Source organism: Eurytemora carolleeae, unplaced genomic scaffold (assembly GCF_000591075.1).
Source record: "Eurytemora carolleeae unplaced genomic scaffold, Eaff_2.0 scaffold1067, whole genome shotgun sequence".
In the NCBI taxonomy this organism is placed as follows: domain Eukaryota; kingdom Metazoa; phylum Arthropoda; class Copepoda; order Calanoida; family Temoridae; genus Eurytemora; species Eurytemora carolleeae.
The window spans coordinates 97,366-121,977 of NW_019397254.1; the positions used below are offsets into that span (position 1 = coordinate 97,366).

At 36.3% G+C, this 24,612-nt stretch overlaps 1 protein-coding gene across 1 annotated transcript in view; it reads left to right on the forward strand.

Annotated features, from left to right (window-relative positions):
• The window catches only part of LOC111713064 (uncharacterized), a 34,090-nt gene extending 9,760 nt beyond the window's left edge, over positions 1 to 24,330 (forward strand). Inside the window, exons 2-17 of the mRNA XM_023487854.1 lie at positions 1,470 to 1,605; positions 1,701 to 3,144; positions 5,281 to 5,416; positions 6,900 to 7,012; positions 7,993 to 8,299; positions 8,586 to 8,870; positions 9,290 to 9,392; positions 10,192 to 11,125; positions 11,199 to 11,933; positions 12,468 to 12,867; positions 12,921 to 13,453; positions 14,455 to 15,171; positions 16,544 to 17,929; positions 19,850 to 21,655; positions 22,287 to 23,554; positions 23,641 to 24,330. Coding sequence (XP_023343622.1) covers positions 1,470 to 1,605; positions 1,701 to 3,144; positions 5,281 to 5,416; positions 6,900 to 7,012; positions 7,993 to 8,299; positions 8,586 to 8,870; positions 9,290 to 9,392; positions 10,192 to 11,125; positions 11,199 to 11,933; positions 12,468 to 12,867; positions 12,921 to 13,453; positions 14,455 to 15,171; positions 16,544 to 17,929; positions 19,850 to 21,655; positions 22,287 to 23,554; positions 23,641 to 23,868 — 10,531 coding nt within the window. The 3' untranslated portion in view covers positions 23,869 to 24,330. The remainder of the gene's footprint in view (positions 1 to 1,469; positions 1,606 to 1,700; positions 3,145 to 5,280; positions 5,417 to 6,899; positions 7,013 to 7,992; positions 8,300 to 8,585; positions 8,871 to 9,289; positions 9,393 to 10,191; positions 11,126 to 11,198; positions 11,934 to 12,467; positions 12,868 to 12,920; positions 13,454 to 14,454; positions 15,172 to 16,543; positions 17,930 to 19,849; positions 21,656 to 22,286; positions 23,555 to 23,640) is intronic.
• The last annotated feature ends 282 nt before the right edge of the window (positions 24,331 to 24,612 follow it).

The following is a 24,612-nucleotide window of genomic DNA, read 5'->3' on the forward strand; positions in this document are numbered from 1 at the left end:
TTTGAATAGTTTAATATTTGAATATTTGGAATGTATTTTTTGTCCAAAACCATTCCCAAACTAATGATTTAAAGGAACTGAGTTTTTGCCACAAACTCTGATCTCCCAATATCTTGGCAACCCAATGTAGTAGACTTATGATATTTCAAACTGTGAATTCTGTGAGATCAAATAATATAAGATTGAAATATCAATGATTTACAACGTCAGGATAATAAAATTTAAGTTTGTGTGAAAACTGAGTTCCTTTAATGATAATAGAAGGGTAAAGTAAAGAGAAATTTAAATCAATCGTCCTTAAGTTCAAATATGGAACCAACTCTCTTATTTTTCTAAAGAATTCCTTGTATGCAGAATACCGACTTTTTCTCTAAATAAAATGTTCCCACTTTTCCCCTTATATCCAAGTTATTCACCTGACCATCCCTTTCCGGAGCCTCTTCCTGTCCTTTTACCCAAAATAAATGGATACTGCAAGATGAATATTTTGAGCTAAGGTTGGGGTTAAGTAAGGATGAATATTTTGAACTAATGTTGAGGTTGAGTAAGTTAGGATGAATATCTTGAACTAAGAAAGGATAGAGTAAGTTAGGAGGAATATCTTGTATTAAGGCTAAGGTTGAGTAAGGATGAATATCTTGAACTAAGGTTGAGGTTGAGTAAGTTAGGATGAATATCTTGAACTAAGAAAGGATTGAGTAAGTTAGGAGGAATATCTTGTATTAAGGCTAAGGTTGAGTAAGGATGAATATCTTGAACTAAGGTTGGGGTTGAGTAAGTTAGGATGAATATCTTGAACTAAGGTTGGGGTTGAGTAAGTTAGGATGAATATCTTGAACTAAGGTTGGGGTTGAGTAAGTTAGGATGAATATATTAAACTGAGGTTGAGTAAGTTAAAAGATGAATATCTTCTATTTAAATTAGGTTGAATATTGTGTTCAAAGGTTGGGTTTAAGGTTTGGTTGAAAATAGTAAAAATTAAGGATTTTTGGATTGGATTCCAGGAACTGCATGATCTGGTCCAAACTAATTCTCTCCGGCGTTTAAGCAAAGAATGCCTGAGTGTAGGATGAGTTTAGCTCAAAACAACGCTTAAAGGGACTGTAAAGGAAAAATGAAAGGGGGTATAGGCTGAAACCTGAGAATCTCAGGAGTTGATTGAAACCTAAAAGAGTTCTATCTAATGTTCCTGTCTCGAGAAATTTATATAAAACTGGTTCAAAATTATACCAAAACGTATATTTATCTGATCTGTGTAGATATCTTTGTTTTTCTAGCTAGTTAAGTATTGTGACAAATCCTCCATTGTTTCTGCTAACGAAATGCATAAGCCATTTTAATCAGACTAAGCTTTTTAGGGTACCATTGAGAATCAGACATGCCACTCTAAAATAGAGGGTCACATAGAATTACGCTTTACTCTCAATTTAAAATTGATTTACTTTGAATCTAATTTAATAATATTGTAGACGACACAGATGCAGGCATAATCCAGGTCAGCTCGGGCATAGTCAGATCCTACCTCTGGAGGATGACCGGGGTAGGATAGTCGGGCAGGTCATGACCAGGGAAGAGAAGGTCAACTTTCAGCTCAGACATGCACAGGTAGTAGTTGTTCTTTGAACAGTAGTAGTATTAATATTATTATTATCAATAATATTATTATTGATAGCATTTTTATCTATTTCTAATATTATTAGGCTGAGGCTAAAGAAGCTATTTTCCAATCTGAGCAAAGAAAAATGTCTGCAACACAATCATCAAACGTTATTAAATCAAGCTCAACCATGGAATCATCTAGTTCAACTGTAATGGAATCAAGTTCAACCATGGAATCGACCAGCACTGCAATGCAATCAGCTGCTTATTTATCTGGAACAGCTGTTCAATCCTCAGGATCAGCTGTTCAATCCTCTGGATCAGTTGTGCAATCCTCAGGATCAGCTCTTCAATCCTCAGGATCAGCTGTTCAATCCTCAGGATCAGCTCTGCAATCCTCTGGATCAACTTTTCAATCCTCAGGATCAGCTGTTCAATCCTCTGGATCAACTTTTCAATCCTCAGGATCAGCTGTTCAATCCGCTGAATCAGCTGTTCAATCCTCAGGATCACTTCTCCAACCATCTGGAGTTATAATTGGCTCTTCAAGTTCAGCTTTCAGACCTATTAAATCTTCAAGTACTCTCTCAGCAGAAAGCTCTGCTTTACAAGCAAGCAGCTCCTCTTTACAGGGAAGCAGCTCCACTATGCAAGCTAGTAGCTCCACTATACAAGCAAGCAGTTCCTCTGTGCAAGCAAGCAGCTCCTCTATACAAGGAAGCAGCTCTACTATACAAGCAAGCAGCTCCTCTATGGAAGCAAGCAAATCCTCAATCGTGAAAAGCAGCTCTTTAATACAAGAAAGCAGCTCATCTATGCAAGTTAAAAACTCAGCGGAATATGAAAGCAGCTCAGCTCAGAGTAAAAACTCCTTTATGCAGGGGAGCAATGTCCAAGAAAGTAGCTCCAACAGCTTGACCATGCAGGGAAGCAGCTCCACTATGCAAGCTAGCAAATCCTCGATGCAGAAGAGCAGCTCTGCCATAAAAGAGAGCAGTTCTTCAATGCAGTCCTCAGAGGTTTCTTCAGTTACAAGATCTAGTGCCATCATGGAGTCTACGGAGCAGACTCAGGTTTCATCTATGAGCTCTGGGTCCCAGGCTATATCCAGCTCAAACCTGGCAGTCTCATCATCTACAAATGGGGTTCAATCTTCCTTCCAGAGTAAACAATCTGAAGCCATGAAAGCATCATCAAACCTGGTGAAAGCATCACAGCAGCTTGCCGAAACTTCTCCACTGGTCAAGCGGAGATCTTTGTCTAAAGACGGAAGGGTCGTCTCCGACCGATCTCTTCTCCAGAGACGAGATGATTCTCTAGAACGAGCAGGAGGGGCTCAGCTTGTAGAGAGCTCAGTCATCGAATCCGGATCTATCAGTCAGACTGGTAAAGTATCCTCATCTCGGACAACCTATATGTCGTCTTCGGAGGATAGATCTACCGAAATCCAAAACTTGGTCGAAATGTCGTCTTCCTCCGAAAAATCAGTATACGGGACGACATTTGCCGGAAAATCTTCGAACACGTTAGCAATCTCCAGCCTAGGTTAGTATCAAGTTTTTTCAATCCTTGCATGATGTGCGTAAATGTGGTGTATAGTCTATATATATGCACATTTGCGGCTAAGTGTCAAGTTCCCCTCAAACCACGGGGAAATGTCCGTGAAATATTGATTACCTGGCAGCTTTCTAGCAAGGTTAGAAGTTTAGTATTCCAGGAACCATGGCAGAGATATCAGGGTTAAACCCGGAAGAGTAAAGTTACCCCCTAGAGAAGGGAAAGGGTTGGTGGGGGGGGGGGGGATTAAATCTTTTAATGACTTATTTTCTAATTTTTAAAAGAGAGGAAAGGAAATATAGAATTTTAAAACTAAAGAAAGAACCAGGAAATAATAATAAATCTGTTAAGACGCACAGATAGAACACAGATTAGGCATAAAAAAAAAAACTAAAAAGAACCGATAGACATAGTAGAGAGGATCTCAGCTTAGCAAAATTAAACGGAATAAAAGTCGTCTTTATTAAATCTAACTAACAATTATATGATTTGTAAAATTGTAACTATTTAAACCATGAAAATGTGCCCTTAAGTTTTTTTTTAACGATATATCGTTCAGAACCGTTACAATTTACAAATTTGTTTCCTAATTTTCTATGATAATGAAGAAAAATCAACAAAGATGACGATTTACACTGATTATGACCAATAAGCATACAGTGGCACGCGTTTTTCAACAAATAAAAACTTTTTCACTAATAATTTGTTTAAAGATTTGGTTGCATACAGAGATAACCAGAAAACAATGGAATAAGAAGACGACATTATAGCAATACTTAAGTTTATCAATTATTTTGTGAAATGGGTCTGTTCACACTGCACAATTGCTTTGTTTTAAGGTCATTGAACTTTTTTAAGATAAAACTTGATCATCACAGTTGTCCTACTGTTCCAGAGTTTTCTGGTTATCACTGCAGTACTCAGATTTTGTAAAAATTAAGTTCGATAAGTGAGATGGAAAAATATGAGAACTGAATGATAAAAGTAAAACCTCAAAGAAAGTGTTTTACAGATTTTGATTTTGGGGGAAATATAATATTTTATTTCTGTAAAGCAATTATACTATTGTTACGTTTACCTCCCATTCATGAAAATTATAATTATAACCTTATACAAAATTTAATTTTTCTAATATATTGCAGTCTTATGGTAAAACCCTTTGATATTTCAAAATATGCCATTTTGATCTAACATATATTTACAAAGAAAGATGCCAAAATATGCCATTTTGATCTAACATATATTTACAAAGAAAGATGCCAAAAGTAAAAAAAATTTCTTTAAAAATTTGAAATTATGGCTTTTATTTTATGATTAAGTTTACGCCATAGATATACAAGAATGGTGAAGACGACATAAGCGATCTATATTCTTGTATATCTATGGTTTTTGCCTTCGGTGTGTCTTGAAAATGATTAATTTCACACTTATCTTACTTGTTACAGTTTGAGAATTTAGAGTTTTTATTAAAACCATTAAAATCGTATTTATCTCAAAATTTTCCAGAATTCATTAAAAAAAGTGATGACTTTATATAATTAGAAAGAATGGNAGATGATAATCTTCAACCTGAAGGAGAGTTCCAGAAGAGACCTGACCAAACCTGGTCTATAAATATTGTAAAATTATTCGCTAGACCACAGTGGAGGCGCCAACCTTGCCATTTATTATTCATAATGAATGGATTCTATTTATATTACAGTATATACACAAAACATAAACATGATCGAGGTTTAATTAATTTTTACAAACGTTAAAATCTGTTTCTTTTTAACTCTATTAAGTTATTATTTTAAATAATTTAGTTTAATATGATAATCAAATATCTGAAAGAACTTTCAAAGTAATTTTCACGTTAAGTATTTTCCTTTTTCTTTTCTCTGATTTTTAAAAAAAATTAACACCAATTAATCATACCGCTCTCAAAATTTTTTCTGAGATCTATAGATCGATACTTTCTATCATTATGCCACGAAAAGAATTATTATTATTTTATTACTTCAATGCGAATCTCAAATTGGTTCACAAATATCCTGTATTTGAATTAAATTACGTGGCAATCATTTAAAACTTTTATAATATCAATATGTTATTAATTAAATAATTTACCTTATCAAATTTTAGAATCAGATGAGCAGACTGGAAGGGGCGTGGTTAGACAAAATACATTTACAAAAGAGAACGGGGACACGCCTTCAAGGGGCGGGAAGGAGGCCACGCCTACAGCTCGACCACTAACAACTGAAGCAAGCAATGCTAGGTATACTTTATTACTACATTATTTGCTCTAATTTCATTTGTTTTATCGCGTCATTTGCTCTTAGGGCCATTTTCTTTTTATGTCATTTGCTCTCTACGGTATTTGCTCGTAAAATTATTTGCCCTTATACCGCGCTCAGGCAAATTTTATAGCCTTCTTGGTCTACAATGTAACGCATTTTATAGAGCAAATAGTTTAAAGCAAATACTTCAGAGGGCAAACGTTGATTAGCCATGGAGCAAATTGTCAAAAGAGCAAATGACTATAAGCCAATAATACTAGAGGAATATTTCGTATCACTTTAAAAGTTTCCAATTATTTTTTATACTTTTATTTTCAAATATTGATTATTGGATTCCTAGTTGGAACTGTTCAAAGAGAAAGTACTTTTTTGTTTCCTGCCATAATTATTAAAGTATAACTACTATTAAATATCTATTGATTCAACAAACACATTAAAAGTTATATTCTGAGAAGATAATAAACATATTCGAGAAACTTTTCTAGAACCAGCGGAAACTGAGCCAAAATTATGAGAGAAATGTTCAAAATATTTTTAAACATTTTTTTTAAGTTAAGACTTTCTAATAAATATAATTCAAGGATTTATTCCGTTGATTTGGATCCAGGGCATTTTCTCTCAAAGTATTTGTTTCCTAAAAAATATAATACAGAGCTATGAAAATTATGTTATGGTACTCTCCCAAAAGTTTTTTTCCCAAGCGGCAACTTCCTAACTGTGCAATTTCCCGAGCGGCCATTTCCCAAGTCTGTCCTAGCCGCAGCGCTCAACCCCTCATCTGTTCTAGCCGAAGCGCTCGGCCCTTTTGCAGCCTGCGGCGCCTTAGAAGGCCTAACCTTACCTTTGGGAAGTTGTCGCTTGGGAAATAGCACATTTGGGAAGTTGTTACTTGGGAAATTGCCTTTGAGAAAATACCTTACACCATGAAAACAAACTTTTTTGTGTTTTCGTATATAAGGAGTACTTGGAAAACTCGTGATATTTGACGACAGTGTACAGTTTAATCCCGAACTTTGGAAACATCAAAAGAATTTGTAAATGTCGTCTTACTAATAATGAAATGCTCCATATATTTTGTTTTTAATTGAATAATTATATGAAGATTTTTTAACCTGTTTCCGCAAAGGAATTGAGTCTTTGCCACAAACTCTGATTTTCTAATCACTAAATCTTTGGAACCAAATGTTGCATACCTTAGATATTTCAAACTATGAATTCTGTTAGATCAAGTAATCAAGAGTTTGAAATATCAAAGGTTTACAATATCGAGTTCTAAAGATATTGTGTTTTAAATATTTGATTTTGTTCCAAAGACTCAATTTCTTTCATGGCTATTTATTTATTCTTATTATTACTGAGATTTAGGTATAGGAGTATAAAAACCATTGAAAATTGCAAGACGACATTTTATAAATTCTATCGATGGCTCCAAAGTTCAGGGATAAACAGAAAATTGTGTAGGTTGGTGAGTAGGGATTGGAACCAGGAGGAGAATGTAAGGTTGGTGGGAGGCAAGATTATCCGGAGTAAGGTTCAAAAAACCATGTCTCCATCAGTGATTAGGAAACATTCGGGTAATTTCTTTTCTAGCTTTTTCTCCCAAATTTTTAAAAAAAATATATCTTTACAACTTGACCTAGTACTTCGTCTACCAATTCACTCTAAAACATACAACTCTGAATGTTAGTCATTTTTAGACAATCTCGACTTGAAATTGTAACAACGTGGCTTTTGGTCTTAATTATACATATTTGCAGCCCTAAACATATACATTGCAAAATGCAGCGGGTTTTTTCTATCTTGAGCTTAAAAGCAGTAAATGGCAAAATACTGCTTTATTTTTTGCATGGTTTGCAGTGCCGTTTATTTTCTGCTAAATCAAATAGAATTCAGCAGGTTGCAAAGATATATCGATTATTGAAAGGTCAGTATTTCGTGAAAATAGAATAACATAAAAGCAATTTTATCTTAAATTGCAAAAAATGCTAGAAAAAGTAAATTTCAACCTGATAAGTATCAAAAGTTTGTTCAACTTAAACTTAATCTCAAAATAGTTTCAAAGTTATGTATTTTCATCAACTGCACTGTCAGGTTAAAGTTGAATGAAAGAGAACTAGGTTAACGGGAAATAAAATGGATAAATATGCGCCAAACAATTCTTAAACCTGCAGGGTTGAACGGTTAAGATTGAGAAATCTGATAAAAACTATTATTTACGTTCTGCAAAAGGTTGAACAACATGCAAGGGAATAATTCGGTGAACAAGTTTTTACTATGGAATAATTAGGTCGGTCGAGGGGGGGGGGGGGTATACATCTCAAAGGGAATAAAAACTTAATTTTTATTAACCCTTCATTTAAATAGCTGCTTATATGAGTATCAACAAGGAAAAAATCTTCTTTTTTCTTTATTTAAAAAAGTCCGCTAATTTCCTAATAATTGTCTTTATAAATCCGCTAGCTACTTCATGCACTAACTTCAGTTGAATACAAAGCTACACCGTTATGTAAGATTAGATTACTATTACTATATCTAAAATATGTATTATCTCTAGACCATCTTGCTGTGGACGGAGAGCTTGAGTTTGAAACTACTACTGGAAACGAGTATGGAGAAGTTAGGACGGATAAACCTAAACTCGTCCGACGCCGAACCTGGACCAAGCAGGACGGAGATATGCATTTTCAAACCCAACAGATGGATGATTACAGGGGTGAGGCCGGGGAGAGGGTTGAGGTTCGACGACATGATGATAATCTCCGGGTTGAAGGAGAGATGGAAGGACGGAGAGGATATAACGAGGATTATACTGCAGTAGTAGGAGATAGGGCTGTAGTTACTAGGAGACAAGATAACCTAAGGTTGGTTTTAGGTCGTTGTCAATCATCTTTTTTTCTTTTTTATTCTTATTTTCTTTAATTAAATTGAACTAATCATTCAAAAGGAATTGAGTATTCGCCACAAACTTTGATTTTCAATCCCTTTATCCTATAACCCAATCTAGTAGACCTGAATATATTTTAAACTATAAATTCAGTTAAATCAGTTAAACAAGTTTGAAATATTAAAGGTTTACATTACCAGGTTGCAAAGATTAAGGGATTAGAGATTTTAAGTTTGTGGCAAAAACTTAATTTTATTTTCTAGGATTGAGGGTGACTTTATCCGAAAGGTTCCTGAGAAATGGGAACCCGGAGAAAGGGCCGCCTTGGTGAAACATCGGGATAATCTCCTTCCTCCAGGTCCTATAGAGGATACAAGAGATAAAGCTCCCTCCAATCTTAAGGGAGATCGGGCTCCAATGGTTCGACACGGAGATAATCTGAAACCCGAGGGAGATTTTGAGAGCAGACAATATCATGAGTATACTGCTGCTGAGAGATCTGCTGCCATTAAACAAACAGATCATCTGAGATTAGAGGGAGAAATAAGGTGGGATTTTACAACTAAATAATAATGATACTTTCTTCCAGAGCGCTTCGTGTCGCTGATTGATAAGTGTTTTGATTTTGTTATGTCTTTGCAGTACATTCTCAGATTTTCCTGCTTTATTGATATTTTTTTTTATCTACGTGCACAGTTTGTTTATGAATTAGATTATGAGTAAATAAAATGAATAAATGATAAGAATAGATATTAAATAAATAAATAAAAAATGGAAACCATTCTATACGATTCACAACAATTTTTAAAGCCCAACAAGAGTTTGTTTATCTTTGCAGTACGATTTGTATTTAGATGTACGCAATAGAACAACATCCAACGGCGCATTTTATTTTCTGTAATGTTTATTTTCTGTCCAATCTACATAAGTTTATATATCTTTGGTCTTATATATCGTATATGTTTAGAGGAGTAAGGAAGGAGTACGCAACCTCTGGGGAGAGAGCTGAGATAGTTCGACACAAGGATAATCTGTATCCAGAGGGACAGTTCGAGATTCCAGAAACACAGGTAGTAATTCCTGGAACACAGGTAGTAATTCAAGGTACACAGGTAGTAATTCATGGAACACAGGTAGTAATTCATGGAACACAGGTAGTAATTCAAGGAACACAGGTAGTAATTTATGGAGCACATGTAGTAATTTATGGAACACAGGTAGTAACTCATGGAACACATGTAGTAATTCATGGAACACAGGTAGTAATTCATGGAACACAGGTAGCAATTACAGAAACGCAGGAAGCAAAAACGCATATATGAAAAAGTAGCAATTTCAGTAACACGGGTAGGAATTTCAGAAACGCAGGTAGCAGTTTCAGTAACACGGGTAGCAATTTCAGTATCACAAATACCAATTACAGAAACACGAATAGTAATTACAGAAACACAAATAGCAATTACAGAAACACAAATAGCAATAACGGAAACACAAATAGTAATTACAGAAACACAAATAGTAATTACAGAAACACAAAAAATAATTAAAGAAACACAAATAGTAAATACAAAAACACAAATAGTAATTACAGAAATACAAATAGTAAATACAGAAACACAAAAAATAATTAAAGAAACACAAATAGTAATTACAAAAACACAAATAGTAATTACAGAAACACAAAAAAATAATTAAAGAAACACAAATAGTAATTAAAGAAACACAAATAGTAATTACAGAAACACAGGCAGCAATTACAGAAAAACAGGTAGCAATTAAAGAAACACAGGTAAAAAATTACAGTAACAAAGGTAGCAATTTTTCTAAATATTGATAGTGTTTATGAATGATTTGTTTACGTGTTTACAGGCTTGGGCTCCAGGAGAACGGAGTAAAGCTGTGAGAAGATCTGACAATCTCCAGGTGCAGGGGGAGTTTCAATCTAGAGAGCATCAATCTTTCCAGGCCGGAGAAAGGTCTGAGATAGTAAAACATGAGGATAATCTCCACCTAGAGGGATCTATGCAGGGACGGAGAACTGAAACGTATCAGACAGGAGAGATAGCAGAGATACGGAGACACGAGGATAATCTTCATGTGGAGGGAGATTTTCAATCCAGGAAAAGAGAAGAATGGCACAAAGGAGAGAAAGCAGATATCGTGAAACGACACGATAACTTAACCCTAGAAGGTGATTTTGAGAAGAGAAAAGTGGAGAAGTGGGAACAAGGAGATCGACAAACTGTGATAAAACATTCAGATAATCTCCGAAGTGAAGGTGAAGTAGATTATTCAACTAAAGAGTGGGCTTCCACAGGTGTTAGAGCGGATACAGTAAAACATCAAGATAACCTTAAACTGCAAGGAGAGTTCGAGAGAAAGAAGATTGAAGAATGGCAACCTGGATCCAGAGCAGTAATCACTAAACCTCAAGAAAACTTAAAACCTGACGGAGAGTTTAGTAGAAGAGAATTACCTGAATATGTTGCTGGTGAGAGATCTACAGCTGTGAGAAGAGAGGATAATCTGAAAACTAATACTGGAACCATGGAAGGTTCAAGGCAGGTCTGGGCAACAGCCGGAGAAAGGGCAGAAATCGTTCATAGGATGGATAATCTCCGAGTTGAAGGAGATTTTACCGGACGAGCCCAGGAAGAATGGCATGCTGGAGAGAGAGCTCAGATAGTTAGAAGATCAGATAATCTATACTTGGAAGGAGAATTCTCTAGAACTGAGAAAGCAGAATGGCATGCTGGAGAAAGAATGGATGTGATTAAACATGCTGATAATCTTAAAAACGAAGGTAATTTATTATCCAGCTAAATTCTTAATAAATTTTTTTTTACATTATTTTTTAAATAAATATTATTTAACAGGTTCCTTTGAGAAAAGATCTGTGGAAAGCTGGCAACCCGGAGAGAGGACACAGGTTGTAAAACGAGCTGACAATCTCCAGATTGAAGGACAGTTTCAGAAGAGATCTCAGGATAAATGGGCACCTGGAGAACGGGCTCAGGTTGTCCGCAGACAGGATAATTTGAACCTGGAAGGAGAATTTGAAAAGAAACAACTTGAAACTTGGCAACCTGGAGATAGGTTTGGAATTATTAGACCTGGAGACAATCTCAAACCCGAGGGAGATTTTGATAGACGACCAGTGTCAACCTGGAAACCTGGAGAAAAGGCTGAAATTATAACTAGACATGACAATCTGAAGATGGAAGGAAATTTTGAAAAAAGACAAGAACAAACATGGCATAACGGAGAAAGAGCAAATATTGTCAGGCATGATGATAATCTACGAATAGAAGGAGAATTTCTCCGACGGAACAAGGAGGAGTGGAAGGTCGGAGAGAAAGCCCCTGTTGTGCGAAGAGATGATAATCTTCGAATGGAAGGAGATTTCCAGAAAAGATTAGAAGGAGTGTGGCAACCAGCGGATAAAGCATCGGTGGTGAAACCCAATGATAATCTAAAACAAGAAGGATCTTTTATCAGTCGAGCTCCAGAGAAATGGGCTCCAGGAGAGAGGGCTACAGTAGTGCGGAGAAGTGACAATCTAAAACCTGATGGAGATTTTGATCAGAGACCTAAGGAAACATGGGCTCCAGGTAAGCATATCTAAAAAGGCACATTCCCTCTTTCTTAGCTTTTCATTGTTTTATTGTTTACCTTCGTAAAGGATTTGAGTTTTAACACAAATTCGAATTTTCTAATCTCTTTATCTTGGTAAGCTGATGGTGGAAACCTTTGATATTTTAAACTTAGACGATATGATTCAACAAAATTTTCAGTTTGAAATATCTAAGGTCTACGAAATTGGGTTGCAAAGATATAGGGATTAGAAAATCAGATTTTATAACTAAGACTCAATTCCTTCAAACACATAACAATTAAAGATTTCGTAGATTTTTCTGCTTTAATATGAAACCTTTAAAATCTTTATTTAGAAACATTTTTGAAGGCAAAAATGATTTTGACCGTCCACAGGTCACACAAAAAAAGTCCCAATTGTTTTAGCGTTTTTAAGTGTACTGTACCAACAATAAACAAACATGTATATAAATAGATATAGAAATATACATCAATAAAAAGTAAATAATTATCAAAACTCTAGTTTACCCTCTTTATTTATTCTTTTTTAGGCGAAAGATCTGAGATGGTCAGGCGAGGGGATAATTTGTATCCAGAGGGTGAGTTTCTCCGTAGAACCCCTGATAAGTGGGCACCCGGAGAGAGGGCTGAGCAAGTCAAACGAAATGATAATCTGAGACTTGAAGGAACCTTTGAGAAAAGACCTGAGGAAGTTTGGGCACCTGGAGAGAGATCTAAGGTTATCAAACATGGAGATAATTTAAGATCTGAGGGAGACTTCTTAAAGAGAATCCCAGAAACCTGGCAACCCGGAGAAAGAGCAGATTTGATTAAACGAGGAGACAACCTTCATCCAGAAGGAGATTTTCTAAGACGAACTCCTGAAAAATGGGCACCCGGAGAAAGAGCAAATATTGTAAAGAGGGGAGATAATCTTCAACCTGAAGGAGAGTTCCAGAAGAGACCTGACCAAACCTGGGCTCCTGGAGAAAGAGCTAAGCAAATATTGTCAAGCGAGGAGATAATCTACAACCTGAAGGAGAGTTTCAGAAAAGGCCTGATCAAACTTGGGCTCCTGGAGAAAGAGCAAATATTGTAAAAAGGGGAGATAATCTTCAACCTGAAGGAGAATTCCAGAAGAGACCTGATCAAACCTGGGCTCCTGGAGAAAGAGCAAATATTATTCGAAGAGATGATAATCTTCAACCTGAAGGAGAGTTCCAGAAGAGAACTGATCAAACCTGGGCTCCTGGAGAAAGAGCAAATATTGTTCGAAGAGATGATAATCTTCAACCTGAAGGAGAGTTCCAGAAGAGACCTGATCAAACTTGGGCTCCTGGAGAAAGAGCAAATATTGTCAAGAGAGGAGATAATCTTCAACCTGAAGGAGAGTTCCAGAAGAGACCTGATCAAACTTGGGCTCAGAGACCTGATCAAACTTGGGCTCCTGGAGAAAGAGCAAATATTGTCAAGAGAGGAGATAATCTACAACCTGAAGGAGAATTCCAGAAGAGACCAGACCAAACCTGGGCTCCTGGTAAGTACTTTTGTCTTCTCTTTTGTCAAAACCTAACAATCTTAGCTTTTATTTTTTCTCTTTTAATTGTTTTAGGTTATTATACTGCAGTTTACACCAGTTTAAGTATAAAGTAAATCCTGAACTTCTGAATATAGCTTCTTTAATTTTACATTTTATGTTAAATTGGTTGATTATAATTACAAATCTTTTGAACCAAGAATGCTTTTAAAATGTACAATGTCCACTACGGTGGGATTTTGCTTTGACAATTAAGGCTTTAAACTGTATATTGTACAATATTTTTTAAGATGAATTTTCAAATATTTTGAAAAAACTGTCTTTTTTTCTTTTTATCGTAAATAATGTGTACATTACGGTTTGAAATTTAAAACTACTCAGTTTAATTAGAGAAATCATTTAAATTTTCTCTAAATGCTGAAAGTACATTAACGCATTGAGAGGCATCAAGCTTGATATACAACCTTCCTCTCAACCCATCATATATCTGCTTTGTCAAATTTTCTTAAACCTTTATGAAACACTCTAAAGTGATCATAAATTTTGACAATATTAACAATTAAAAAAATCTTCTTTCTTTGTCATATTCTACTATTATATTTTTTCAACATGATATATATTTAAAAATGGACTTTATATTGGTAGAAATATCTTTAAATAGCTTATCAAAAAGATCCAAATAAATATTTGTATTCCATCTGGATGAAAAAAATTTGTTGGTAGTTGCATGTGTAAAACTAATAGCAACCAAAAGTAACTCTAAAGTGTCCATTCAAATCTTTACATAATAACGCTTCCATGTACAAAATCAAACCTTAGCTTCATTGGTTTTTAATGAGACAAATTCTAATATTGCCTATTTTATGCCAGGTTATATAAAATATTAGTTCTGGTTATGATAAAAATATAAAAATGCTCGAAAAAAATTTGCAAGATTAATAGATTTTATTGTTACTGTATTACCTTAGTTAGAGAATCTGCATGTAATACAAAATATTCAGGAGAAAGAGCAAATATTGTCAAGAGAGGAGATAATCTTCAACCTGAAGGAGAGTTCCAGAAGAGACCTGATCAAACCTGGGCTCCTGGAGAAAGAGCAAATATAGTGAAGAGAGAAGATAATCTTCAACCTGAAGGGCGAGTTCCAGAAGGACCTGACCAAACCTGGGCTCCTGGTGAAAGAGCAAATATTGTCAAGAGAGGAGATAATCTTCAACCTGAAGGCGAGTTCCAGAAGAGACCTGATCAAACCTGGGCTCCTGGAGAAAGAGCAGATTTGGTAAGAAGAAGTGATAATCTAAAACTAGAAGGAGTTTTCCAGAGTAGAGATGAAGCTAGATGGGTAGAAGGAGTTAGAGCTGAAAAGATTTTACAAAGTGATAATCTAGTGATGGAGGGAGATTTCTACAAAAAATCAGTTGAAACCTGGGCCCCAGGACAAAGAGCTTCCTTTGTTAAACAACCCGATAACCTTAGAATAGAGGGAGACTTTGAAAAGAGACTTGAAGGGAAATGGTCACCAGGAGATAGAGCAAATGTTGTGAGACCTCATGATAACCTTAGAGCAGAAGGAGAATTTATAAAGCGATCGCCAGAAAAATGGGCACCAGGAGAAAGGGCTAATATTGTTCGAAGAGATGATAATCTTCAACCTGAAGAAAAGTTCCAAAAGAGACCTGATCAAACCTGGGCTCCTGGAGAAAGAGCAAATATTGTAGGTATGACGGGAATAGAATTTTACATTGGGATTTTTAGTTCTTTATTCTGGATAATCCCTAAGGTTTAACATGTATGAAAAAGTATGATGCAATATTACTAATTTACTAATTAAAATTGTTTTCGTGTTGTAAAGGAAAGATAAACAAAGATTCGGCTTTGGGTTGTATTCATTTTAAAGGGTTAATTAATTATGTAGAAGAATATAGTAGATAGTGGGGTGGGGGCGGGGGAGGTGTTTGATTTCTCGAAATTTGGGTTTAGTATGTTGTTGAAATGGTTATATGATATCAGAGTTTAGTTTATAGGATGTAATATAACAGAGATTAGTCTCTAGGATTAAGGGTTTAGTATCTAGATACCAGGAATTATAATACGATGGAGTTGGAATAGTATCTAGGTTACCAGGGTTTGGTATGTTGTGACTAAGTCGAATTTTTTCTACATTTCAATTCCCCCCCTCTTCATATGCTGTTTTTTATATCTGAGGCTCAATTTGATCAAAAAGAAATGTAGTCAAGCCAATCAGAGAACTTACTGAGTTCCGTTTTGTGACTTCAATTCTCTTGATTTTTTTTATTGTTTTTCCACGAAAAACAACTTAATTTTTTAACATCGTAAGTCACAAACAAGTTCAAAACATTATGAATGTCTTAACGTTGTTCAAATTTGGAAGAAAAAGTAAATTAAACAGCAAATTAAATTCTGGAAGAGAAATTATTGTGCTCCGGAAAAGAAACTGATTTGGAGCACCTTCCCTCCCTAGGGTCGTATACAGAGGTTTAGTAACTATCTAATAGAACAAACTTCAATATCTAATATATTTTAGAAGTACATGTCAGGGTCACCACTTTAGAAGTACATTAATGCTTCTAGAAATTACTCATTTGCGGATTTTATAATCCTCTTTCTGGGATATCATCCTACTACTATATCTGACTTTAGTAAATAGTATATTAGGGTTTAGCTTCTAGAACACTAGGGTTTAGTATCTAGTACACCAGGTTTTAGAATCTAAGACACCAGGGTTTAGTATCTAATTTCCAGAGTTTAGTAACTAGTATATAAGGGTTTAGTATCTAGTACACCAGGTTTTAGAATCAAAGACACCAAGGTTTAGTATCTAATTACCAGAAATTAGTAACTAACACATCAGGGTTTAGTTTCTAGGACACTAGGGTTTAGTATTAAGGAGCCCAGGTTTTATTAATTAGTTTATCAGGGTTTATTATCAAGGAAACCAGGGATTAGTATCTAAAACACCAGGAACTTATATCGATGCATGCATCATACAATAATATTCTTAATTGCTATTCCTTCTTTTCTAACAAAACTAAAACAATTAACAAACTGCATGCTAACATCGCATTTTAGGAGAGAAAGCAGAGATTGTTAAACATGAGGATAATCTTCAACCTGAAGGAGAGTTCCAAAAGAGACCAGATCAAACCTGGGCTCCTGGAGAAAGAGCAAATATTGTAAAGAGAGGAGATAATCTTCAACCTGAAGGAGAGTTCCAGAAGAGACCTGATCAAACCTGGGCTCCTGGAGAAAGAGCAAATATTGTTCGAAGAGATGATAATATTCAACCTGAAGGAGAGTTCCAGAAGAGACCTGACCAAACCTGGGCTCCTGGGGAAAGGGCTAATATTGTCAAGAGAGGAGATAATCTTCAACCTGAAGGAGAGTTCCAGAAGAGACCAGATCAAACCTGGGCTCCCGGAGAAAGAGCAAATATTGTCAAGAGAGGAGATAATCTTCAACCTGAAGGAGAGTTCCAGAAGAGACCTGATCAAACTTGGGCTCAGAGACCTGATCAAACTTGGGCTCCTGGAGAAAGAGCAAATATTAAGAGAGGAGATAATCTTCAACCTGAAGGAGAGTTCCAGAAGAGACCTGATCAAACTTGGGCTTCCGGAGAAAGAGCTAATATTCTAAAAAGAGGAGATAATCTTCAACCTGAAGGAGAGTTCCATAAGAGACCAGACCAAACCTGGGCTGCTGGAGAAAGAGCAAATATTGTCAAGAAAAGAGATAATCTTCAACCTGAAGGTGAATTCCAGAAGAGACCAGACCAAACCTGGGCTCCTGGAGAAAGAGCAAACATTGTAAAGAGAGGAGATAATCTCCAATCTGAAGGAGCGTTCCAAAAGAGACCTGATCAAACCTGGGCTCCGGGAGATAGAGCTAATATTGTAAAGAGAGAAGATAATCTTCAACCTGAAGGAGAGTTCCAGAAGAGACCTGATCAAACCTGGGCTCCTGGAGAAAGAGCAAATATTGTCAAGAGAGGAGATAATCTTCAACCTGAAGGAGAGTTCCAGAAGAGACCTGATCAAACCTGGGCTCCTGGAGAAAGAGCAAATATTGTAAAGAGAGGAGATAATCTTCAACCTGAAGGAGAGTTCCAGAAGAGACCTGATCAAACCTGGGCTCCTGGAGAAAGAGCAAATATTGTTCGAAGAGATGATAATCTTCAACCTGAAGGAGAGTTCCAGAAGAGACCAGATCGAACCTGGGCTCCCGGAGAAAGAGCAAATATCGTCAAGAAAGAAGATAATTTGAAAACTGAAGGAGATTTTCAAAAAAGACCTCTAAGATCTTGGCATGCGGGACAGCGAGCTAACATAATAAAAAGAGGAGATAATTTATTTTTGGAGGGAGAGTTTCAGAAGAGACCTATTCAAACATGGAGTCCTGCTGAAAAAGTGGTTGCTGTAAAGAGAGTTGATCATTTATTGCCAGGTGGTGGGGTTTCAGGTAGATACACTTCACTAACACCAAACTCAGCTCCATAGATCACGCTCTAATTTGTTTAATTTCAAGGAGCAACAATTAATCAATCAATCAATCCTACTTTCTGGTCTAATAATCTGTATGTGTAGTAGAGGTAAAGTGGGATATGTAAAAGGGAATGTTCTCTATCATATTTAGATATGCTAACTTTTACCAAAAGTTGGATTTGATCAGACTTTTTAGAACATTCCCTTCGTAGCATGATAGTTTTGTGTATTTAGGAAGTGCTTTAAGGTATTCTTGTTAATTATATATTCAATATATTTTTAGTGTATTTATTGTGCATGCATTTGTTATTGGGTACTAAAAGCATGTTTATGAAATATAGATTTTTTGCATGATTTAATTCATTTACTAATTTTCGTAATTTTATTTCAATTGTTTTTTCGTTCCAATCTTACTCCTTCACACGTAAAAACTAACTACAACAATTCAGACATATTTTAATCTCTAATTTGAAATCTGTCAAATTAAATACGTTATATTTAGAATACTAGCCTTAGAGGGAGCTTCGCGCCCATCTTCTAAATTAATATTGTGAACATGTTCTCTTTGTGTACATCGTAAAACAAAACAAAAATAATTCGCGGATTTTCACAAAGAATTTCGCGGATTTTCAAAATTTTCAAAAATTTAATGACGATCGAATTTTGATGGAGACAAATATTTAAAATTTTGATCATTCATAAACCTTCCCTGGGGTCCCTAGATGTCCCACAAAAAATTTGGGCCCGATCGGTTCAGCCGTTTTGACGTTTATTGGATACAAACAGACAGACAAGCCAAATTTATATATAGATATACTCGTCGCAACTATTGCTATAGTCCGACAAAGAAGTAAAAAAGTGCTTAATTTAAAATGCTTTATTTATTGGTTGAAAATTGGTTTTACTAACGATAAAGCTCAAGGACCCCTCCTCACCTTCCCTCTTTACTTCTTTTTATACAATTAAATCTCAGCTTTGTAGTTTAAGGACCTTTTTGCCAAGAACACAGAATAGGGGGTTTAAATTTAACCTTAAAGGAATTGAGTCTTGCCACAAACTGAGATTTTCTAATCCCTACATCTTTGCAACCCAACGTCGTAGACCCTAGATATTTCAAACTATGAATTCTGTTTGATCAAATAATCTAAGTTTGAAATATCAAAGGTTTACGCCATCAGGATATTAAGATATAGGTACTAGAAAATTTGAGTTTGTGGCAAATACTCAATTGCTTTGTCTAGCTACTGCTTGAAATGAAGGGCACAAGTCCTGTTAAAGGTGGATAAAACGCCATTGGATAGAAAAATGGGGTTTATCAAATTTTTCGCATCCAATCAGATTCCAGGTTTTTGTCAGATGTGTATTACGACCAATAAGAAACGGTTTTAGAATAGAAATTTTCAATATTTAATTTTCAATTTTCAAGTCACCTATTGTAATGGAAAAAGATAAATCATAGAAAATGCGTACAGCCCTCTTTGCTGAGTTTTTTAGCAGATGTTTGCCAAATAGAATCAAGGAGTTTAGATTCTATTGTAACGCATAACATAACGAAGATCGATTATTTTTAAATGCACTTTTAAGTTTTATTTATTTCACACACCATACTTTGCAAATATTTTTTGCACACTTCATGCAAACTTAAATTGCTGAGCTAATCAAAAAAAATACATTAAACAGATTTAATTACCTGATGTTAAAACATAAAGTATTCGCAAACTCAAATTTTCTAATCCTTATATATTTGAAACCTGATGGTGTAAAGCTTTGATATTTCAAACTTTGATTAATTGATCTTAAAAAATTCATAGTTTGAAATATCAAAGGTCTATGAAATTTGGTAGCAAAGATATAGAAAATCAGTGTTTGTGACGAAAACATTATTTCTTTATTTTAGGCGATCGTGCACCCGTTAACATACCGGGAGATAACTTGCACATGAGGGGAGAGTTTCAGAAGAGACCTGATCAAACCTGGGCTCCTGGAGAAAGAGCAAATATTGTAAAAAGAGATGATAATCTTCAACCTGAAGGAGAGTTTCAAAAGAGACCTGATCAAACCTGGGCTCCTGGAGAAAGAGCTAATATTGTCAAGAGAGGAGATAATCTTCAACCTGAAGGAGAGTTCCAGAAGAGACCAGATCAAACCTGGGCTCCTGGAGAAAGAGCAAATATTGTCAAGAGAGGAGATAATCTTCAACCTGAAGGAGAGTTTCAAAAGAGACCTGATCAAACCTGGGCTCCTGGAGAAAGAGCAAATATTGTCAAGAGAGATGATAATCTTCAACCTGAAGGAGAGTTCCAGAAGAGACCTGATCAAACCTGGGCTCCTGGAGAAAGAGTATCTGTAAAACATCACCAGGATAATCTGAGGGTAGAAGGTGAGTTTACAGGACGAAAAACCGAAAACTATGTACAAGGGGAGCGCTACGGTATCATCAAACATTCTGACAATCTAAGGATGGAAGGAGAATTCGCTCAGAAGCAAAGCTCCTTGTTCTCTATGGGAGAAAGATCAGAGGTTGTGAAACATACAGATAATCTCCAGGTTGAGGGTGAGTTTAGTAAACGTGTTGTTGAATCCTGGGCACCTGGAGAACGTGCTGCTATGGTTAAAAGATCTGATAATCTTCATCCAGAAGGAGATTTTGAGCGTAAACCAGCGGAGAGATGGGCTCCAGGAGAGAGAATGGAGGTAGTGAGACGGGATGACAATTTAAAGATTGAAGGAAAGTTTGTTGGACGCGAGGCCCAAACATGGCAAGTCGGGCAGAGAGCATCAATTGTTCATCATGAAGATAATTTAAAGATGGAGGGAACTTTCTCCGGTAAATCTGTTCAAGGATGGAGTCCTGGAGACAGAGCTCCGGTAGTGAGAAGAGGAGACAATCTCAAACCCGAGGGTAGGATGGAAACTAGACCTGCTCAGGTTTGGAGTCCCGGAGAGAGAGCTAAGATTGTCCGACATAATGACAATCTCCACGTTGACGGAGAACTTAATGTATCCAGACAAGAATGGGCGACTAGAGGAGAAAGGAGTGAGGTGGCGAAGCATCCTGATAATCTATACCTGGATGGTAAGGTTGACTACTCCAGGCAGGATTATGCTACTAGAGGAGAGAGAACTGATATTGTCCAACATCAGGATAATCTCCGGATGGAGGGAGAGTTTGCTAAGAAAGAAAAGCAAACATTTGTTGCAGCTGAGAGAACACAACAAGTTCATCATAAGGATAATCTTCATGTTGAAGGAAAGTTTACTGGAAGACAGGAACAGAAGTGGGAGAAAGGAGAACGGATGAGTCAAGTGAGACATGCTGATAATCTGAAACTAGAAGGAAGTATGCAGATGGGAAGGACGGAATGGGCAACTCAGGGTGAAAGAGCGGAGATTAAGAAGGCCAGTGATAACCTGCATAACTCTGGAGAGTTTTACTCAAACAAAAAGAGTTTTGCAACAAGTGGAGAACGTGCCTCGGTTATCCGTCACACGGATAATCTCCGGGTTGAGGCTGGATCCTTACAGGGCAGGGAAACTTCAACTGCTGTTGGAAAAGGAGAAAGAGCAGCAGTTGTGAAACACTCTGATAATCTGCATACGCAAGGAGGTATAGAATCCCATAGGAAGGATTGGGCTGTAACAGGGGAGAGAATGGCAACCAAGAAACATGCAGATAATTTAAGAGTTGAGGGAGAATTTACAGGTGTTTTATAAAAATCAAAAAAATAAATTATTGGAAAACTTTAAATGAAAAAATTCCTAAAGGAATTAAGTCTTTGTCACAAACTCTGATTTTATAATCCCTTTATCTTTGGAATCCAATGTCGTAAATCTTTGATATTTCAAACTTATATTATTTGATCTAACAGAATTCATAGTTTGAAATATCTTAGGTCTACGACATTGGAATTCAAAGATATGGGATTTAGAAAAGCAGAGTTTGTAGCAAAGACTCAATTCCTTTATTAAGAATTGAAACTATTTCAACTGAAAAGGAATTCGAGTCTTTGCCACAAACTCTTATTGTTTAATTCCTATAGCTTTGCAACCCAATGCAGTATGACTTTAGATATTTCAAACTGTACATTTTTTTTAGATCAAATAGCCTTAGTTTTAATAATCAAATTTGTACACAATCAGGTTGCAAAGCTATAGACATTAGAAGATTTAAATTTAACTCAATTTCTTTTATAGGTATTTTGTAAAAGTCAAATATTTTTTTATAAAACTAAAAAAGGAAAAAATGCCTAAATTTAATAATTGAAACGATAGCAGCTAAAAAAGAATGAATTTTCATGTGATATTTTAGACACTATATTTTGTAATTTTTACAGGAAAATCTCAAGACTATGTCAAGCATGATCACGTAGAGAGATCATCTGTCATCAAGCATGCAGATAATCTCAAGGTTGAAGGAAGAATGGAGAACCGGAGTTCTCTAAACCAAACGTTTATCCTGGATAAAGCAGAGAAGGCAGCTGTAGTGAAGCACCAGGATAATCTCCGTCTTGAAGGAAGCATGAACATGAAAAGACAGGAAGCTACTGTAATGAAAGGAGAAAGGTTCGGCATTGTCAAGAGAGAGGATAACCTCAAGATGGAAGGCTCCTTCGAAGGAAGGGTTAAAGAAGCTTCCAGTTCAAGAAGAATGTCAAGTGCGTCTACAGGTTCACGTAGAGGAGAGACACGAGATAAATCTAATATTTGTATTGGAGATGATTCTTCAGTAGCTTCAACCTCTAGAGTTAATGCTTCCTCCAAGGTTGAGAGTTCAGCTTCGGCTCAGGGTGCCTCAACCAGTAGATCTCATCAATCTGCAGTGCAAGCTTCTAGTACATCACAACAATTTGCAGCCCACGCCGCTAGCTCTAGTTCTAAAACACAAGTACAGATGACAAGTACATCCCAGCAAGCTGCCAAATCTGCAGTAAAGGCATCCAGTACAGTTCAAGAATCCAGGTCTGGTGTTAATTCCAGCTCCCAGTCTACTAGAACCAATGTATCCTCTGCTGTTGCCGGAGCTCTAGTTCAATCCAAGGAAGTGTCCTCTATTATAACAGCGGTTAACACAGACAAGTTTGCAAGCAGTCTCAGGGAGAGCAGCTCACAAGCTGTTGGTCAGCAGAAGGAAATATCTGTTATTGAACATCATAGGAAACAGTCTCTACAGAAACAACGAAATGAATATAGTGGAGGAGGAGGAGGTGGAGGAGGAGGTTGGGGCGGTGGATGGGGAGGAGGAGAAGGAGGTAGAAGTGGAGCAGTTGAACTAGTAGCGCATACAGGAAGAACTGCCGCCTACGGAGGTCGAGATTATGAATATTCCAGTGGTCTGGTAGGACGCAGATCTGAAGCGAGAACTAACGCGGAAGCTTCAGGTCGAAGTTCAGCTGCTTTTAGTTCTCAGGAAACAGGGAGCAGAGCTGCTTATCAATCCTCCAGCTCAACTTCTAAACAACAGCAGCTGATCTCAAGCAGCAAACAACAGCGGCAAATCGTATCCAGTAGCAGTAGCAGCCGGCAGCAGCAGCAACAGCTTGCAAGTTCAACCTCTACAACCTACCTAAGCACTGCTCAACAAAGCTATAGAGGACAGTCACAGGTAAAACAAAATTGAGAATTAATATTTTTGAAACCTCAATTTTTGGATTTCAACTTTAATTTCAAATTTATTCACATTTTTTTTAGATCGGTGGTGAAGCACGATACGAACGTGTGTCCCCAGGGAAAAGGAAAACCTGGGCGGAATCTTCAATCCTATCTGGGGGTGTGGCTGGTTCCTTAGGGTCAACCTATGCTCAGGATTATCACCAGCACAGCTGCCCCGCCAGCAAGGTTTATACTTCAGACTCGCCTTACAAGTATGAACGACAAAACAGCTCAGGACATAAAATCTTTAAACCTCAAGATAAATAGAGAACCTGAGAACCGGATTAGCTAATCCTGATCCAGAAAAACATGATTTATTAATCCAGACCCCCGATAAAATAATATCAGAACGTTAATCTCAACGTATGCCACCTTATATACCATTAAATCTGAAATAGAACCTGTTTTGAATGAGAAAAGACAAACTGTAAATATAAAGTCCTTTAACACAAATACTAATATATTCGTCAACCATAATCTGTACATCGTACATTGTACAGTGTGAGGTGATGAGCTTCAAAAAACTACAATAAAAAGGAAAGTGCAGTTTAAAAAAAAAGACAAATGCAATCTAAGAAAATACGTCCAGAAATTGAAATATAAAAGTGCCGTCAAGAAAATGAATATTCTTGACATAATTATATATTGCTGTGATATCTTGCCTATATTCTCCTTAAACGCAAATTTTGCATAAATTTAAAGCAATAAAACTCATATTTTTTGCGTAAATTTGCGTAATTATAAAACATAAATTCCGTCCTTGTGATTTTATTTGATTTGCCAATTTATATTCATGCTTCTACAGTATACTCATAACACCTAACACAATCTGTATAAAAATAAAGATTATTTAGTTTGAAATCATGATTTATCAATATATGCTTTACTAAGCTTTTAGAGCTCTTCGTGCCCATCTGAAATTTTATTCCCTGGGGTTGAGGTCCCACAACAAGTTTGGGCCCGGTTGGTTCGGCTGTTTTTTTTTTCGTTTATTAGACACAAACAGACAGG